Consider the following 21007-nt stretch of genomic DNA (forward strand, 5'->3'; position numbering starts at 1 on the left):
ATGGAGCTTTACTTTCAGTTTGAGTCTAAGGAAGATAATTTTAGAAATTTTTATATTGAGAAGCCTGATTTACTTTTTGTATTTGAAATGCCATAAACAAATTAAATTGTGTGAAATACCAAGGGCCTGAATACTTTTGCAAGGTAAAAGTAATGTATATGGTATGGTTTGTAATGGTATATGCCAAAACTGGCAGAGCTGGCTATATATATTTAAATAACGGCTGAGTGGATCCTTGTCATTTGATTGGTGGTTTGTATGTCACGTGACATCTAATTGATGGTGCTAATTCTTCGAACACACACACATACACAAAAAAACAAATCCACTCTGCTGTAAGACGTTTGGAGGCATGAAGTGCTGTTAGGATGAAATGCTGGACAAATTTCTGAGATGATTTTTCGCTGGACTGAGGAACTACACAAAGGCTTAAGTCCCCCCCCCCGTCTGCATATATAGTAATGGTAAGTGCCACACTGGCAGAACCATTTATGAGCATTAATACACATACAACCCCTGGCAAAAATTATGGAATCACCGGCCTCGGAGGATGTTCATTCAGTTGTTTAATTTTGTAGAAAAAAAGCAGATCACAGACATGACACAAAACTAGTCATTTCAAATGGCAACTTTCTGGCTTTAAGAAACACTATAAGAAATCAAGAAAATAAATTGTGGCAGTCAGTAACGGTTACTTTTTTAGACCAAGCAGAGGGAAAAAAAATATGGACTCACTCAATTCTGAGGAATAAATTATGGAATCACCCTGTAAATTTTCATCTCCAAAACTAACACCTGCATCAAATCTGATCTGCTTGTTAGTTTGCATCTAAAAAGGAGTGATCACACCTTGGAAAGCTGTTGCACCAAGTGGACTGACATGAATCATGGCTCCAACACGAGAGATGTCAATTGAAACAAAGGAGAGGATTATCAAACTCTTAAGAGGGTAAATCATCACGCAATGTTGCAAAAGATGTTGGTTGTTCACAGTCAGCTGTGTCTAAACTCTGGACCAAATGCAAACAACATAGGAAGGTTGTTAAAGGCAAACATACTGGTAGACCAAGGAAGACATCAAAGCATCAAGACAGAAAACTTAAAGCAATATGTCTCAAAAATCAAAAATGCACAACAAAACAAATGAGGAACGAATGGGAGGAAACTGGAGTCAACGTCTGTGACTGAACTGTAAGAAACCACCTAAAGGAAATGGGATTTACATACAGAAAAGCTAAACGAAAGCCATCATTAACACCTAAACAGAAAAAACAAGGTTACAATGGGCTAAGGAAAAGCAATCGTGGACTGTGGATGACTGGATGAAAGTCCTATTCAGTGATGAATCTCGAATCTGCATTGGGCAAGGTGATGATGCTGGAACTTTTGTTTGGTGCCGTTCCAATGAGATTTATAAAGATGACTGCCTGAAGAGAACATCTAAATTTCCAGTCATTGATGATATGGGGCTGCATGTCAGGTAAAGGCACTGGGGAGATGGCTGTCAAATGCACAAGTTTACATTGATATTTTGGACACTTCCCTTATCCCATCAATTGAAAGGATGTTTGGGGATGATTATATCATTTTTCAAGATGATAATGCATCTTGCCATAGAGCAAAAACTGTGAAAACATTCCTTGCAAAAAGACACATAGGGTCAATGTCATGGCCTGCAAATAGTCCGGATCTTAATCCAATTGAAAATCTTTGGTGGAAGTTGAAGAAAATGGTCCATGACAAGGCTCCAACCTGCAAAGCTGATCTGGCAACAGCAATCAGAGAAAGTTGGAGCCAGATTGATGAAGAGTACTGTTTGTCACTCATTAAGTCCATGCCTCAGACTGCAAGCTGTTATAAAAGCCAGAGGTGGTGCAACAAAATACTAATGTGTTGGAGCGTTCTTTTGTTTTTCATGATTCCATAATTTTTGCTCAGAATTGACTGATTCCATATTTTTTTCTCTCTGCTTGGTCTAAAAAGTAACCGTCACTGACTGCCACAGTTTTTTTTTTTTTTTCCTGATTTTCTTATAGTGTTTCTTAAAGCCAGAAAGTTGCCATTTGAAATGACTTTAGTTTTGTGTCATGTCTGTGATCTGCTTTTTTTCTACAAAATTAAACAACTGAATGAACATCCTCCGAGGCCGGTGATTCCATAATTTTTGCCAGGGATTGTATATGCAATTTATTCTTGCAAGACAGAAGGTATGTAGTGCATGAGTGAACGTGGTGTGTGTGTGTGTGTGTGTGTGTGTGTGTGTGTGTGTGTGTGTGTGTGTGTGTGTGTGTGTGTGTGTGTGTGTGTGTGTGTGTGTGTGTGTGTGTGTGTGTGTGTGTGTGACCCCCATCCGCCCTTCCCGATCAGCCTTCAACATCCTATTCAAAGCCAACAGACAGCTTCTATCAGGAAGGGCCGACCAACAAAAGACTAAGACAGACAAGAACGAATGACAAGTGGTGAAGGCAATAACTGTGAAGTGAGACACCGAGGAGACAGGGGGCAAGGACCACTGAGCCATACAAGGGCGGGGAGACAGGCGGGCCCCACAAACCTTGAGGGAGAGGCCAGGGCACGCGGGGCCACATACACCCAAGCCCCGGGGAGAGGCACCACCCCCGCCCAGGTACCGGACCCCAGCACACCAACAGCAGAGCAGACAGACCCAACTGAAAAGGAACATTGGCCGCCCAATTCCCCCACCCGCCACCAACACCCCCACCGCCAGTAGAACCAGAAGCCCCCCGGCGCGGCACCGGGGCCCCCACCGGCAGGCCGCCCAGCGCCCCCCCCCCCCCCCCCCCGGCACAGAGGCGCACCCACACTCCGCAAGGGAGGAGCCGAAGGGAGCCCTGGCTAGCACTTGACCCACCCCAGAAGCCTGCGGAGCCAACAGGCAGCACCGGAAAGCGGACCCCCGAAGTCCTACCCCCAATCCTAAATCCCCCAGCAAGTCCAGGACCCCACACCCGGACACCAGACCATCCCGCACGCCCGGGCCCCACAGCCCCGCCACACCCGAGGGGCCAACCACTCTAAAAGACACAATCTCTCTCCTCCACCAATTCAATCATTTTCAAGAGAAAAAAAACACACACAGTATCAGTCTCTGACAACAACAGTACCCCAAAGAACTGCTACCTGGATCTGCGGCACAAGAGAGAAAAGTTAGTAGGTCAACAATAATAGGAACAAATCATAATCTAATATTAATACAGTACAGGTGCAAGAGTGGCATTCCCTAACAGGCAAAAAGAAAAGAAAATAATTTTTATTATTAATTAATTATTAATAATTAAATTAATTAAATAATTATTAATTATTAGACCTCCAAATTCAAATTTAATGAATTGATAAATAAGGACCATGTTTCATTAAATTGTGGTAATTGGTTTTTTAATGAAGCAGCTATTTTTTTTCCATTGATACATATTCGATAAGGAGGTTTGACCAGTGGTTAATGTTGATTGTTTGTTTTTCCAGTTCAGCAAAAAAAATTTTTGGCAATAGTCAGTGCTACAAGTATAGTTTTAGATTGTTTAGTTGGCAGTTCAATAATTGTAGTGTCTCCAAGTAAACATAAATTAGGAGATAAGGGAATTCCATATCCTGAGATGGAGGACAATTTTTCAGTGACTTTTGACCAAAAACACTGGACAGGTGAGCAACTTAAATTTGAAGGTGAGCCTTCAACTTAAATGCGGCATCATATGAACTTCTTCGTGTGGTGTCCATGATGAGGGGGTATGGGTTTGAAAAAAATTCTCCGTCGTGCCTGCTGCTTTCATGTGCTAAATGAAAATTAGCACTTTCTTCTTTGATTTCCAACTTTGACTTCCCACCTCTTGTTTTTTTTTCACTTTCTGGTAAAGCGCCCCCTGGCGGGTGAAGAAAAATTTACAGAAAAGCTGCACCTCATTCAAAGTGTGGGGAAAAAGTAGCGGCTTATAGTCCGGAAAATACGGTAATAGTGGTGAGAGTGGGCAGCCTTGTCTAGTCCCTCTTTGAAAGTGAAACTTTGAGAGGTAATCTCATGAGTTGTGACTGTGGCCTTTGGTGAGTTATATAGAGTTGTGATCCAATGAATAATGATTCTCCAAAGCCAAATTTATGAAGGACTCTAATAAGAAAACTCCAACTGACTCTATCAAAGGCTTTTTCTGCCGCCAATGACACCACTATTGCCTTTGTATTGCTACGCTGTGATTTGTCAAAGTCTCAAGTCTTAAATACACAAAGTCAATGGACGGTGTCACGTACTACAACCCCAGTTCCAGTGAAGTTGGGACTTTGTGTAAAATGTAAATTTTACACACATTGTCCCAGCTTTACAAAAGCTTGACAGAAAGGGATCCAGGATGCAGTACTTCTTCATTGTTGTTGCAGAATAACAAAATATAGTCAAGACAAAATTTAAGATATTTGCAATCATGCAACTCTAACTGATCTTTCCTTTACCTATTTAGAATTAATGGAAATTGACTGCATTTATATAGCGCTTTTCCATCTGCATTAGATGCTCAAAGTGTTTTACAATTATGCCTCATATTCACCCATTCACACAGACACACTCACACACTGTCAGGGTGCTGCCATGCAAGGCGCTCTCACCGGGAGCAACTTGGGGATTGAGGACCTTGCCCAAGGACCCTTAGTGATTTTCCATTCAGGTTGGGATTTGAACCGAGGATCCTCTGGTCTGAAGCCCAACGCTTAACTACTAGACCATCACCTCTCCGATTAATGCCTTTTTCATCGTTGTTAAATATGTCCAACTATGTCAGAGTTTTTAATATTAACCTTGTCTCTTTTAGGCGTTGTCCGTCCAGTCTCTAGAACTCCTTTAGGAGAGCTTCAGCGATCCAATGCCCCAATAGAAAGAATGTACAAGTAAGTTCACACATAATGGAAATGTCCAATCCTTTCACTTTGTTGTGTTTTGACTGTTCTTGAACTGTCAGGTCTATCCTCTGGAGGAACCTGTGCTTGCCACAGTGCCTGTGGGCATGGAGCCAGAGAGTTGTTCATGCTCCCTCTGGATAATAATACTGTAACCTGACACTGTCATGACTCACAAACCTTCTCATTTCAATACTATAATTAGTAAGATTCAGCCTTCCTGTAGTTGCAGCATGTCCACCACTGCACAGGATTCTGTTTGATGCTACTGTCGAAGGAAGTGTTGAACTGTGGTTCTCCACATTTACCCTTTGGTACTGGATGAGATTAGGAATTATTGAACTGCCGTGTTGTACTCCAAAACTGCTAAGTCCAGGTCTTTGTGCTGTACTGAGTCCATACAGAATAACATGATACATAGTTTGACCTGAACGATGAATCCTCCTTCACCTCATCTTGGTCACCCAGTTTCTCTCCTCCTCCACTTCTTGGTGACCCCACTGTGTGCCGTTCTCTCCTCTCCCTTCCACAGAAGAGCATCTATGCTCGATTTCTACTTTGATCATTCAGAAGAACGCCCTCTAGAGGCCTTTGAAGACATCTTTGCTAACTATGAGAGTAAAAAGTAAGTGAGTCAGTGGACAGGAGAAAGGAATGAAGACATGATGCCCTGCAAACAGACAAAGAAGTTAATCGATACTGGTTTTCTTCCCATTCTGAGAGTGCGTTCATAAACTTTATTTTTGTGTTGAAAAAGTCATTTTTTAAAAGAAATGCAATAAGACTTTTTCAGTGTTTTCTAAATATAAAAAATAGCAAATGATGTGTTTGATAAGAGGAAGTTCATAACACATTTATAAACAGTCTTGTCATTTCCTGACTGTAGTCAGTCATTTTCTGTTCTCACAACAAAGCTCTGGTTATCATTCTGTCCTTCCTCACATTTATTATTCTGTTTATAAAGCAGAGTTTATAAAAATGTACTCCCTCATACTGATTAACCACCCAGATAACTTTGTTCACATGTTGTGATCTGAAAGTATCAGTATTCAGCCTACTTACAGCCAGGTATGAAAGTATTTCAACAGTGACACAGTTTTTCTAATTTTGCTTCTAATCACCACCACAACATTGGGGTTGAAACAAAAGAAACCTTTATTGTCGTATAGACTTTCAGCTTTTAATTCAAGGTGCTTAACACAGATTTTTCTTTAGCAGTTTAGTGTTTACAGCCACTTGTATTTACAGTTCATAGCCCATAAGTAATTGGACTAAATAAATATAATTATTGTTAATGCACATAGATTATAATCACATCTTGATCATTTCATTTAAAGGAAAAGAAAACTCACTGATAAAATACAGCTGGGAAGATAGACTGTGCTATAAACTAACGATTGGTATGTATAAATTAAAATAAAGAGCTCTTACAACTGAAATATCTGCCTCCAAAAGTCATAATTCATCCATCAGACGATTTCGTAAATGCCGCCATTGACACAATTTTAACCAGTCAAAAAAAAAAACATCCCCCGGATTGCTTGCGGAATGCTGTGACGTAGCATGGGCACAGAAAGCTAAGTCAAAATATGTCAATTGATGCTGTCCAATTGGCTGATTGGCTCATGCAGTGTAAATTTGCACACACAGTAAATATAAAGTCTTACCTGTTAGTTGTAGTGGATTCAGCAACACAGAAAACGACGTCTAAAAACAATTAAATCCTTGTCATGGATGAAGAAAAGTCCCTCTGGCACTTTGCGCTACAGTTGCGCCTCCCGTTAGATCAGTCAGCCGAGCTGACAGCCCCCCCATCCCCACCGTGTCTGTCTTTGCGCTACAAGTTGAAAAAGTCACAGCATCTTAACATCTCATTTACCACAGACACCAGGCAATCCTGGCTGCACGATGACATTATCTCATGATGCACAAAGAAAAAAAAAGTTAAAATTACCGGTACTCAGTTCTGCGTGTGGAGCTGAGACGCCATGCGTGCGCTGGATGACGTGCATCAGAAAAACAGCAGTTACGGTACATATTTAAGTAAAAGTTAAAAAATATTTCTAACTGTATAAGTTGTCTCAGACTCGTTCCAGAAAGGGCCGAGAGGGTGCAGGCTTTCTTTGCAACCACTCACTCCACCTGGTGATTTCACACTCAGAGACTCAGACTCACTTTATTGTCACTCGACCCTTACAGGCAGAACGAAACACAGTTTCTCCAGGTCTTGGTGTAGTTAACTGGGACAGTTTAACCAAACCTAATTTTACTGATAAACTGATTCCACCTGCTCAAAATGATGTTAATCAGTGAAATCACCTGAAAGCCTGCACCCTCTCAGCCCTTTCTGAGACGTGTTTGAGACCTCTAACATCTTTGCCCCTTCTATACTGAAGGGCGACGCTGGCGGAGTTTTGAACCTCTGTGCCCATGTGACATCACACATCGCTGTTATAGCAGACGGCATGGCTGCCTGCTGGTGGCTTTAGACCAGCCATACAAAAACTCTCATACTTTTAATATAAATGATCACACATGCCTACAACTTTTAAAATGCGCCCTCAATATCATAATCTACCAACCCAGTCATACAATTATGTTAACTTTTCCTTTTCTTTAAACTCCACTGAGTTGGAGAACAGAGGCAAAATTACAAAGTTGTCATTATCCAAATACGTATGGACCTGAGTATTTGTGAACATTTACAGGCGTTTTGTTCACATTAGTTCCAATGAGCTTTCTCAGAATGGAATCAAACCATGCACAATATGTTTGAATTATTGTCAACCATATCTCTCTATGTCCTGGGTTTGGATCTGAAGATACTGGGTTGGGTGTATTTGTAAATTAGGATTAAATCACCCAGTACCTTCCAGATCTACACAAGGTGTAGAGATTGGTTTGAGTGTGGTTGTGTTCAGCATTGCCCATTCCTTTACTCCCTGACTTCCTATGTGTTCACGCTCAGTTTTTGGTAAGTACAGAAGAGTGTTGCATGGACTATCTTGGAGTTACCAGTCTCCATCTTAACCCCACCAGACCCAATGTCCAGTGTAACACCAGTCCTAAAAAATGGCAGTAAATCCACCACCCTCACAAGTAACACATGCAGTCACTCAGCCAGTAACAACCCCAGCATGGAACCAGATGGTCAAACACGCTGACCTTCAGCTCACCTCTGCATGTTAACTACCACAGTGGCAAGGATTATGGGTGAATACAACCCAACTGTGCGCCAGTCCCTTTGTTTATCTCCATGTCTTGGACAGCATATGGCAGCATGGATGGGTGGTCTGGTGTGTCCTCTATGTAAATATGAAAGTTGATGGAACATTTTTGAGTTATTTGGAGCAGTTTAGAAGTTTGGACTTAAAATGCAAGTTCCTCCTAATGTCAGACCCCCAACTATCCTGCAGTGTGTCTTCCTGTCTTGGGTAATTGTGGTGGTGTGTTTTCTTCTGTCTCTGTCTTCTTTCTCCCCACATTTTCTCACACCTCCCCTCCCTCCTCTTTTCTCCTGGCTCCCTGTACTCCCATCTTCTTGTCTTCTTTGTACTGCCTGTGTGTTCTGTAAAAAGAGACATGCACGCACAGATCATCAGTTCCATTAAGAACTTGCAGCTGGATGGTGAGGACCCTCGGAAGTTACTGCAGTCCTGGGGTCGCCTCCGCTTTCCTCGGCACGTCCTCCAGTGAGTCTGCAGACAGACCTGGCTTCGCCGTTTCTCCAGATCTACCCACACTAATAAAAAGTAGCTCAGGCTGAACACGTTCCTGTTAAATCCTTTTTTCCACAAAATGGAGTTAACCTCAACTCACTTTTGATGACAAAACCAGTTTAATGTTACCATTTGTTTTTAAAAACTATCCCAGTAGAAGGATTTCTACGTCATTAGCTGCTGAACACTAAAGTTATTCCAGTTTAATTGAAAGCATAAAGCAAACACCTACTTTGTCATTAGACATTCCATTATCAGCTAACTTTGTAGATGCTATCTAGATTTATTACATTTTAATACTTTCATTAACTGCTGCATGAATAATGTGTACTTACTCGAATGTGCTGTCATGAGGCCTTTTGGAGCATCTTGTGAAAATGTGTTCCAGCTGCCTAGAAGAATATTTCCATTTACTGCAGTCTGTTGTGTCTTGTTTTGTTTTTTTTTAGAGAGGGAGAGAGAACATGACTATAAATTATGTGCACCTTTTTTTTTTTCCTCCAAGTGAACATGGAAAAAATTTTTAGTGTTTGTATGGGGTCGGCTGTGCTGAATGTTTCAGCAAAATGCTTCATTGTCCTCATTCCACTTATTCACGCTGTGCATCTGCCCAGCAATCTTCTCGCAGTTGCATCCTTTCATTTTTTATTATAGACTGCTGGCGCATGAAGACGTCTCTCCATCTGCACTAACTTGGATTTGCACTCCTTACTGTTCATCCCATTCACCTGCCTCAGGTCTTTAATGTGTAATTAATGTAAGTCTCCTTTGTTTTCTTACCCCCAACACCTTTTTCATAGGAAAAACAAGAACACCAGACAGAAACAGGTCATCCCAAAGGTAAACCTGAGTAAACACATTAGACCCTGGTTTAGGGCAGGTGGAGAGAAATCCAAAGTCAGTGTAAATCTGTACAAACCATGAATGGATAAAGCGCTGTCTAAGTATGCCATAAGTGATTCATTTCCTTTACTGTGCAGAATTTGCTCGATTCTCAGTCACTGAAACACATTGTGAGCCTGACACTGCACGATCGCACAACCAAGTCTCTACTCCACCTACACAACAAGAAGAAGCCTCCCAGTATTAGTGCCCAGTTCCAGGTAATACGAATGAACTGAGGCCAACTGAATATATGATATACATCAATAATCCTTCCAGTAGCATTCGTTGAGCCCGCTTCCCCTTTGTGTTTTCTTCAGACTTCTCTGACCAAACTCTTGGAGACTTTGAACAGAGCAGAGCCATTTTTTATTCGTTGTATTCGTTCCAATGCTGAAAAGGTAAGAGCGTGACTCCCTTATTGAGACTTTGCTCTTTTCATGTCAGTGTACATTGTTTTTTTTTTAAATAATAATGTTGAGATATATGAGATATTTATCGATAATCTATACATCCATGGATATATAGATTTGAAAATGTAACAAAATATTTTTCTAACCTGAGCAGAAGGAAATGCATCTGAATGAAGCCTTGGTGGTTCAGCAGCTGAGATACACCGGAATGCTGGAAACTGTTCGCATCAGGAGGTCAGGTTATGGAGCAAAGTACACATTCCAGGTACTGCAGTGTTTGATTATTTAGGCTAAAAATCTGTGTGATGATCAGACATTAATATACTGATGCCACATCTGTATTGCACCTACCAAGCCCAGATTTAGACTTTTCACAGCAGTCTGTTTCATTAAGCTAAGTTTGAATGTCCTTTTTTTCTGCAGGAATTCATAGAGCAGTTCAGGGTTTTGCTGCCAAAAAATGCCACCGCCTCTAAAGAGGAAATCTCAGCGCTCCTTAAGAAAATGGGCTTGGATCCTACCACATACCAGATTGGAAAAACCAAGGTACAACACACTAACTCATTAGCCCTATCCCTCTTCTTGACTGCATCTCTTTTCTGTTTCTTTCTGAAGATGAACAGTAGTTGCTTCTACACTTGGCCACCACCAAAGGAGCAGTACCTTTGGTGGGGGGTGTAAATGCTCAGTGACTTAACTGAAAAGGTTTGTCACATTTGTTGTTGCTCAGCCCATTATGACACAAAACCTGGCTATGTACAAGAGCTGCTTCATGTTTTGTTTTTGTTGTGAAATAATGGCTCTGCCATGAAGATGATGTTACAGCTGTGGGCATAAATTTCCATACATGGTAATTCTTTGGATTGTTCTCTTCACATAAGGGCAAGAAGCAGTGGTTCTTCAGTTAAACTCCTAAATATGCGTCAAAGTTTCCTTAATTAACCCTAAATTGTACCAATTAATCATTCAAGCAGTAATAATTCCATCAATTTCTGGAATCTTCTATTGTGTTTAAAGAGGCATTCGTCTTGGTGTATGTCAGTTGCTAACTCACTAAAAATCTGGAATACTCTAGTAAATAAAACTGAGATATATCTTGTAAATATTATTTTAAATATTTTATTTGGAAATCGAGTAGACATTGTAACTCACTTGACACGCGTGTCTGATAAAATGGAATACGTATGTTATTTGGGGAAAAATTAAGTTTGAATGTGGTTAGGTGAGATGCTTGGTCCACTGCCACCCCGACCCAGACATGATAAGGGGCAGAAAATGACTGAATTAATATTTTTAGGAACTGTGTGTAATAAGTAATAGCCAAATGTGGTTGTGTTCTCTCCTCAGGTGTTCCTGAAGGAGCTGGAGCGACAGCATCTGCAGGATAAGTTGCACAAGGATGTGATGTGTAAGATTATCTTCCTTCAGCGCTGGTTCAGAGCTCGCCTGCAGAGGAAAGAATTTTTGGATATGAAACAGGCAGCCATCTTGATTCAGGTAACCACTCAGATCAAGTTAGTTATGGGCACTTGCAGTGTTACTGTACTGTGCCGCATGATGAAACTGCCCTGGGGTCTGGTTGGCTGAAAAATAATCCATCCCCACCACATAAAAGTAGGCATCTGTCTACTGCCAACTAATGCATGGGCATGACTTTGCCCTTTTCCAGTTGCTGGGATCATCATTGCTGAGGTAGATGCTACATGGCCATAATGTCGATGTTCCGTTTTGATACAAGTAGTATGCCTCATCTGAATGTAATGATAAGGTCTTAATTGGTATTAAAATGTGTTAATTCAGTCTTTCAAAAATTTTGAAAATTCCAAGACATAGAAAGTAGGATTTTAGCCTCTCATAACTTTATGCAAATCAAGACACTGGAATCAACAAAACTCTTTTGTTTCTTGTCAGGACGTTCACAGCAGACACATTTTCAACTAGCTTGACATAATGTAAAATTGGCTTTTCAAAGAAGGCTTAAACCAGGAGGAGGGAATGTGTTTGTTGCACAGTGGATTTTATGCAGGAAGTCCTTCAAACTCAGCACTATGAGGATGAAGGCAGTAGAATCCCACGTGCAAAGTGAGAAAACACAAGAAAAGACAAGACACAAGAAAACACAAGACTGCAGAATCAGTGTCCCAACAGATGCCAGGTATTTCTCAGTCCTTCTCTGGTCCTGCCCTTCTATCCAGTGCAACTCCACCTCCACATCAAATACGGGCACCAAAGCCGTCAGATCTTCAAACAACACTTGGCTGCACTTCTGCCATATTGTGGTGTTCATCATAAATTGGATTCAGGTGTGTTGGAGCAGGGAGACAACTAAGCGTGTCAGGAAGGTGGCTCCCGAGGACCGAACTTGGCCACCCCTGACCTTGACCCATCAAAGAGAGCAGTGTAATAGTTCTGCAGTTGTTACAGTCCAGTCGATCACCCTTTTCAGAGAGGGAGAGGTCCTTTCTTCCGGTCAGTAGGGATGATGCAGTCAGATACTTACACAACTTTAAAAACAGCTACAAATTGAACTCTGAAATTTTGGGTTCTCATGTACGAGGTCTGTTAGAAAAGTATCGGACCTTTTTATTTTTTCAAAAACCATATGGATTTGAATCACGTGTGATTGCATCAGCCAAGCTTGAACCTTCGTGCACATGCGTGAGTTTTTTCATGCCAGTCGGTTGCGTCATTCGCCTGTGAGCAGGCTTTGTGTGAGCACTGGTCCACCCTCTCGTCGTTTTTTTATTGCGAATAAATGTCTGAACGATTTGGAGCTTGGCTGCATCAATTTTTTTCCAGAAAGTGAGAGAGATCTCCAGGTGGACACCGTTTGGAAAATTAATATGGCTTTCAGGGACGATTTTATGGGGATTACACAGATTAAGGAGTGATCCAGACGGTTTAAAGACCGCCCACAGCAGCTGAGAGCGCGCCGCACTCCGAGCGCCGATCGACAGGCTGAAACCCCGCTGAAACAACCAGATCATTTCCAACGTGAAGGCTTTGTTGATCCGGGACGTCGTCTGACTTTCACAAAAAGGCAGAAGGCGTGGACATCAGCACTTTTTCGGCACATTCCACTGTTACAGGAGTTTTTTTCATGGAAAAAAAAGCGGAGGGACGCGCCACGGAGCTTCATGATGCGGCACAAAACCACCTCCGTGTTGGTCTCACAGGACGGCTTTGAGATGGCTTTCAGGCGGCTTCCGGTTGCTTTTCAGTCGTGTGATTACCCGAGAAATTGAGCATGAGCTGGACATGCCCCAACATGTCCTGTGAGGCTTCATCATGGCGTTGCTTTGCGTCATGCGGCTCCACCGCGATGCGCGGAACTCCTCCGCACGTCTGTCTCAATGTGCCGAAAAACTGCCGATGTCCACGTCTTCCGCAGTTCCTGTGCTAGTCAGGCGACATACCGGATCAAGACAGCGTCCAGTTTAGAAATGAACGGCACATTCCACTGTTACAGGAGTTTTTGTCATGGAAAGAGAAGCGGAGTTCCACGCGTCGCGGTGGAGCTGCATGGCGCAAAGCAACACCGTGATGAAGCCTCACAGGACATGTTGGGGCATGTCCAGCTCATGCTCAATTTCTCGGATAATGATGCAGCAAAGCTCCAAATCGTTCAGACATTTATTCGCAATAAAAAAACGACGAGAGGGTGGACCACTGCTCACACAAAGCCTGCTCACAGGCGAATGACGCAACCGACAGGCGTGAAAAAACTCACGCATGCACACGAAGGTTCAAGCTTGGCTGATGCAATCACACGTGATTCAAATCCATATGGTTTTTGAAAAAATAAAAAGGTCCGATACTTTTCTAACAGACCTCATACATAGATGAGGACCAGTTAGCCTAATATTTTGAGCAATGTTGGCATCTTTAACTATGCGGAATGACTGTAATATGAAGAAAAGACAGACCTATCAAGCTGCTTGTGAAACCCTGTTGTTCATCACAGACTTCTGGTGGCCACAAAGACCACTGCTGTTTGTTCAGTAACTTTGGAGATATTCTTAAATTGTCTGGTCATAAAAATTGGTTCATGAGCATTTATTTCTAAATGGCGGGGGGTAACCAAGTGGTTAGTACACTTGGTTTCAGTGCGGAAAGTTCCCAATTCAAGCCCCAACCCCTGCCACATTTCTTCTGTTCCTGTTTGGCGCTGCTCTGCCGGCGACTCGGGCTCTCGCTGTTGTGACCGAAACAAAATTGTTTGTCTATCGTTTGTCTTTTGTTCCTTTTTGTCATATATTGTGTTGTTTTTGGGACTGAGTGGCTTGTTGGTGCTCCTAGCAGTGGTTCTCCAGGAACTGCCAGCGTTTTTCTGCGCAGGGATTGGCGTTACCAGTGTCGACCTACAGGGCATGACATGGCGCCCAGTTCCGTATTCTTCCTCCTCACTTTGCTTCTGATATATCTGGTAACTTCTTGTCAACAGTTAGTATGTGGCACAACTGCAGTATAACCGCTAACATACACGAGAGATATCCTTTTGTCCCTGCGGTTCTCAAATATCTCTGCTGCTCCGGACCTGCCTAATGAAATTAGAGCCCAGTTCACAGGCAGACGCCAACGGAGGAGAGGCCGCAGAGGAGGCGTCAGACAGCGGGTTCGCCAGCGTCGATACAAACCACCCTTGCCGTCAATGATCCTGTCTAACATAAGGTCACTGCAGCACAAAATCACCGAACTTCGGATTTACGCCAAAGCCTACTATGAGTACCGTGAAGCAGGCGTTATGGTGTTTACTGAGACCTGGTTGCATTCAGACATCGCGGATTCCCTGGTTGAAGTGGATGGATTTTCACTTTTTCGGGCGGACAGAACATCAGCCTCAGGAAAGAGCAGAGGCGGAGGCATTGTGGTCTACGTGAATGACAAATGGTGTCGACAGGTTACGGCGAGAGCAATGGTATGTACTCCTGACGCTGAACTCCTTTGCTTATCTTTGAGGCCCTGGTATTTACTTAGGGAGTTTGGGAATATTATCCTGTGTGCAGCATACGTCCCCCCCAGTGCGAACGCAGCAAGAGCTGCGCGTCTTACAGCTGACTGTATACACGATCAACTGCAACGCACACCGGGTGCGCCGGTTTTTATTCTGGGTGACTTTAATCACTGTAAATTGGAACCATTGCTACCGGATTATGAACAATATGTGAGATGTGCTACACGAAATAACAGCATATTAGACAAATGCTACGGAAATGTTAAAAATGCCTATACTGCCACCTTGAGGCCCCCTGTAGCCAACTCGGACCATAGCACTGTTCACTTATTATCTTCATACAGGACTGTATTAAAGAGCTCTAAGCCAAAGACAAAATGGGTAACATTGTGGTCTAATGACAGCATTGAGACTCTAAAAGGTTGTTTTCTCAGTACAGACTGGAACATATTTCACAGCCAGGACCTTGACTCTGCTACAGAGGCAATTACAGACTATATTCATTTCTGTATTGAAAGTGTTGTTATATATCCAAATAACAAACCCTTCATTACTAAGCAAATCAAAGACTGTATTAACAGAAAGAAAATTGCTTTTAAAACTCATGATAAGGCTGCACTGATATCAGCACAAAAAGAACTTAATCAGCAATTGTGTGTAGCAAGGAGAAAACAGAAAGAGCTTTTAGAACTTAATATTTCAGACACCAAGAGAGTCTGGGATTCTATGAAGGCTATCACAAACATGAACCCTTATAAAAAGCATTTTATATCACTTGACTCCAAAATGGCCAATGAGTTAAATTATTTTTATTTGAGATTTGAGACACATGATTTCATCATTTTTGTTAAAAACATTTGCACAGGAGCTTACTGCAGCTTGGTGTCCTGTTTTTCAACAGTCTATAGACACCCATACAGTCCCTGCCCTGTGGAAACGTTCTATGATCATCCCGGTGCCCAAGAAGGCAAACCCCATCAAAGACAATGATTTTAGGCCCATAGCATTGACATCAGTTGTGATGAAATGTTTCGAGAAATACATTGTGAGCAGGCTGAAAATAGATGTAGATGGAAAATTAGATCCATTTCAGTTTGCTTACAGGCGAGGGCGATGCACAGATGATGCGATTTCCACCATCATGCATCTTGTTTTAAAACATCTTGATGACAAGTCATCATATGCCCGATTACTTTTTATTGACTTCAGCTCTGCCTTTAATACGCTTCAGCCATACTTACTAATTCAGAAACTTAAAGCATTGGATGTCAACCCGTCACTTATACGGTGGTTTCACTCTTTTTTGACAAACAGAACACAGCAGGTTAAGGTCAATTCTAGCCTGTCCCAAATCAAAGACATCAGTACTGGAGCACCACAGGGATGTGTGAGCTCACCTGTCCTTTTTACTTTATATACTAATGAGTGTTCAGCCAAGCACCCTGGGAACTATATTTTTAAATATTCAGACGACTCAGCACTTCTGTGCTTACTTCAACAGAATGATGATTTGAATATCTATCATTCAGAGGTGAGGCAGTTTGTTGAGTGGTGTGATTCCAGTTACCTTACTTTAAATGTTAAAAAGACAGAGAAGTCATTTTTGATCCAAAGTTAGTTGGCAGTCACAACCCTGTAATTATACACCAGCAACCAATCATACAGGTGTAATCGTACAAACATCTTGGTGTCTGTATAGACAGTTCCCTTACATGGAACACTCATGTTGACTGGTTATGTTCCCGCTTGAATCAACGACTCTATTTTCTACGGCGTTTGCGTTTTCATGGAGTCGACCAAAAATTATGTTACTGTTTTATCAGGCAGTTCTTGAAAGCATTCTAAGATGTGGCATAACCACTTGGTTTGGGAACCTTCCTGTGTCCCTAAGATCAAAATTAAACTACCTTGTTCTCACAGCAATGAAAATCATTGGTTTGAAACAGTATAACAATCCTCAGTCAATTTTTGATCAGTGCGTGATGAAGCAGCGGACAGAATTCTTTCAGACTCCTCCCATGTTCTGCACACGCAATACGAGTTGCTACCATCGGGCCGGCGTTTCAGAGTCCCCCATTGCAGACTGAATAGATATAGGAACTCTTTTGTTCCTATATCAATCATAGCCCTTAACAAATATCATAATAAACACCGCTAACAATCAGGCACATTAGGAGGTTTTAGTATTTGTATGTTTTTTTTTTATTTATTTTTATTCTTTATGTATTTATTTATTTATTGTTATGAACTGTTTGTCTTGTTCTGTATCTTTGTATGGGTCATGATTTTTGAGAAGTCCAAGACAAATTTACCCATGGGGACATTAAAAGTATATATCTATCTATCTATCTATCTATCTCCATGTAATGTGGTGTTGCGTTAGAAAGGGCATCTGACGTAAAACCTGTGCCAATTCATCATGTAGATCCACATCAGATTTGCTGTGGTGACCTCGAGTGCAAACAAGGGAGCTGCCAAAGGGTATTTGTTTCTAAGCATTTTACATTGTGCATTTGATATTCAGGAGTACCAGTAATAGCGCTGAGGAGGGCTGTGTTCATTATATTTTGTTACATTTCTGTGTTTGACATTTAGTGTTATCTGAAAATGTCCTCTTTTCTCTTAGCGATCATGGCGCCAGTATTGCAAAGATGAGCGCAGGCGACGAGCAGCTACTGTGATTCAGGCTGTGTGGAAAGGATACAGACAGAGAAAAGAGTACTGCCGCCACAGGCAGGGTGTTACCAAACTACAGGCCATGATCAGAGGCCACTCAGCACGCAGGAGGTAACAAAGGCACTCTCTGACACTGTTTTATGCACAGTACATGATGTTACAAAAAAAAAATCACGTTTCTTTTTTTTTTTCTTTTTCCCCCAATCAATTCAAGCCTGAGCTGTCATTTTTTTCCTTAACAATTATGCTGAGTTTTAGTCCTTTGGACCAAAGTCCATAGGTCTAATGCCATCAAGACTCACATGCAGTGCACCATCTGATATTTTTAAAGTTTGGTGCATTCCTTGGGGGACTGTCTTGTCATAGTAAGTTTGACTTCCTGATGAAGTTCCTGTGGGCTTCCTATGAAAATGCTATTTTTCACACTGTTTGATTTATGTCATAAAAACTGTTCAGTAAATTTTTCTCTAATTTTGCAAAAAGATTCTTTGGGAGGGTGCCTACCCCCGAACACACACATACACACAAATCAGATAAATCTCATTGTCCTTGAAACGTGTCATGAGTCGCTCCCAAAAGGGGCAAAAAAGCCGTTTTCCACACTGCTCGATTCATTGCCTAAAAATTGTAGGACACCCTTTTCTCTCATTTTGTGTAGAGTCTTTGGGAGGCTACCTACAGACAAGAAAATGTTTTTGAATCATTCTAAGGGCCCCCAAATGGGCAAACATACAATTTGTTACGCCTTTTAATTCATAGCTGAAGAACTGCTCAATATGTTTTTCCTTGATTCTGCATACAGATTCTTTGAGTCAGTGTCTCCCGACACAAAGGGTTTCACTGACTGAATCATTAATGCCACTTTCCCCATATTTACTCATTCTTTACTCACTCCACCTATACAGGTGCCACTCTATGCGTGAGGAGAAACGTCAAAAGGAGGAGGAAGAAGCGAGGAAGAGAGCAGAGGAGGAGGAAGCGAGGAGAAGGGCAGAGGAGGAGGTGAGGAGATGGGCAGAAGAAGAGGAGGCACGGAGAAGAGAGGAAGAGGAGGTACGGAGAAAGATTGAAGAGGCAGCCAAGCAAGCACAGAAAGAGAAGGCTGCAGAAGAAGCGACACAGAAAAGATTACAGCAGGTACTTGGCATCGACATTGAGCCAAAAACCCGAGAGGATGCAGACATAGAGCTGGTCACAGAGGAGGTGCTGGATGTTGGTCAGCAGAACAGCCTCCTTGTCCAAGAGAGTGGGGAGGAAATAGGAGAGAGAGATGCCGCAGGCTCAGAAACAGAGGCGCAAGAAGGCAAATTGGAAGAGCTGGAGGAGGAGGAGGAGGAGGATGATTGGATGGAAGCAGAGGAACAAAATGCTGAGCCTCGAGCTCCCAGGTCTGTTGTCGACATCAATGGTACCCTGGCTGAGGCTGGACCCCAGTTAGATGAAAAACAACAGGAAGGGGATTTAGAGACTGAAACACGAGGACAGTCAGGTTCTGAAGGGGTGTCCTCCAATGCACTTTTATACAAATCTCCAGCTCAGGAGTTAGATAAAGAGACACCCAACTCTACCTCCACACCCTTCTATGCTGAGAAGAAAGTAATACGGCCACCAGCCGGTGCAAAGGGCCAGACATCCAGGAGCCAGGAGAAGAGGGAGCAGAGGAGACGAAGATTGCTGGAACACAACCAGAGAGAAACTGAACGAGCCGCTTCCACATCATCAATCTCCAAGGGTCAAACATCCCAACCAAAACGCAAAAGCAATGACACCAGCAGACTAAAAGCCCAGTCGGACAGCAAAGAGCTGGATCAGTACACCTTTGTGGCCTGGAAAATGAAGGAAGACAAAGGAGGGAAGAAGGATGAAAAAACTTTTCCTGCTGCTCCCGTCCGCCCATCTACTTTGGACTTGCAGCCTTTTGACACTGTGTCTGAAAGGAATGGCATTGGGGAAGGTGTTGGAGTGGTGACCTTGCAGCGTCGCACTGGGGCAATGAAGGAGAAGCCAGAGAAATGGAGGGGAAAGAAACACGAAGAAGGGTTCTTTGACACCAGCCCTCCTCCACCTCAGAGCAGAAAGGGAAGCAGCAAAAAAACACTGTAAGTCTCCTGATCTGCTCTTTCTGTCATATACTGTGTGTCCGGAAGGCCCTTGCTGACAATCCATGTGTCTGCAAATCGTTTTGTACTTCAGCTGTTTTTCTGTTTGTCTGCAGGAGAGAAATGCCCTCCTCCTCATTTGACAGTTTGTCTCCAGGTTCTGAGGAGTCTGGTGCTTTTTCTGCAAGAGAGGTATTTAATATGTTTTTAAGAGTATTTTGTTAAAGTTTGTCAAATCTCAGCCACATGGGTTGTGCAGCCAGTGCACTCCTAGTGCCCGTCCCAAGACGGATAAATGAGTAGGACTGTGTCAGGAAGGGCATCCGGTGTAAAGCAAGCCAAAATAAAAATGTAGAGAACTTCAATGGGCATGTTGGTGAAGGGAACAGTGGTGATGAGGAAGTAATGGGTAGGTATGCTATCAAGTACAGTAATGTGGAAGGACAGATGGTAGTTGATTTTGCAGAAAGGCTGGAAATGTCTGTGGTGAATACCTACTTTAAGAAAAGGGAGGAGCACACGGTGACATAAGAGTGGAGGATGGTGCACACATGTGGACTGCATTTTTTGTGGGAGATGCAAGCTAAAAATATTTGGAGACTGTAAAGTCATGGCAGAGGAGAGTGTGGCTAGACAGCATAGGATGGTGGTTTGTAGGATGACTTTAGAGGTGAAGAAGAAAAAGAGAGTCATGAAAAATCTGCTGAATTCTGCAGATTTCGTCTGGGGGGGTGGGGGGCAAAGCTTGAGGAGGTGAGAGCGCAGAGGAACTCAGCTGCAGCCAGACTGTAAAATGAGCAGGTATGCGCGCTGATTTCTCTTCTAGTTTATATTTCTTCTTGTGCAGTGCTGCAGGTCTGCGCTCTGATTTCTGTTATAGTTTATCATTCTTCCTGTGACCGCGGAGCTGCAGCCAGGGTTCGCACCTGCACCATCCGTGAGTGGACGTGGAGATGTCCTCTGCGAGGAGTTATACTGGATGTGGACATGTCCTGTCTCTGGCAGTCAGTCTGTGAGCAGGACTTATGTACTTTATTTAACACAATCATGAGAGAAATTGAGGAGGTGAGCGCGATGAGCTGCAGCCAGGCTGCAATGATAATTTTTTTTTTCTTTTAATTGCTCACATGTCCTCTTTGAGCATTGTAGTTTTACTACATTGTGTACATGGTATAAAAAGTTTGACAACAATCCTGCATGCTTAATGGAGCACAACAGGAATCATAAATTGGCATCGGGTAACATTATATTGTGTGGGTGTGGCATCCAGTCACGTTACGTACCGTTAAGTTAGCTCAACTTGCGAGAAAACTACTTCCTTTCTGCGTCCTGTGCTTGACGCAGTAAAAATTAAACATTTCATTT

At 42.5% G+C, this 21007-nt stretch overlaps 1 protein-coding gene across 1 annotated transcript in view; it reads left to right on the plus strand.

Annotated features, from left to right (window-relative positions):
- Positions 1–21007, plus strand: part of LOC117518638 (unconventional myosin-IXb) — a 195017-nt gene that overhangs the window by 147776 nt on the left and 26234 nt on the right. Inside the window, 12 exon segments of the mRNA XM_034179841.1 lie at positions 4815–4890; positions 5432–5524; positions 8478–8591; positions 9419–9458; positions 9599–9721; positions 9821–9901; positions 10068–10178; positions 10337–10459; positions 11261–11410; positions 17494–17654; positions 18449–19642; positions 19759–19834. Of these exon segments, the coding sequence (XP_034035732.1) occupies positions 4815–4890; positions 5432–5524; positions 8478–8591; positions 9419–9458; positions 9599–9721; positions 9821–9901; positions 10068–10178; positions 10337–10459; positions 11261–11410; positions 17494–17654; positions 18449–19642; positions 19759–19834 (2342 nt within the window).

This window comes from Thalassophryne amazonica, chromosome 10 (genome assembly GCF_902500255.1).
Source record: "Thalassophryne amazonica chromosome 10, fThaAma1.1, whole genome shotgun sequence".
NCBI lineage: Eukaryota > Metazoa > Chordata > Actinopteri > Batrachoidiformes > Batrachoididae > Thalassophryne > Thalassophryne amazonica.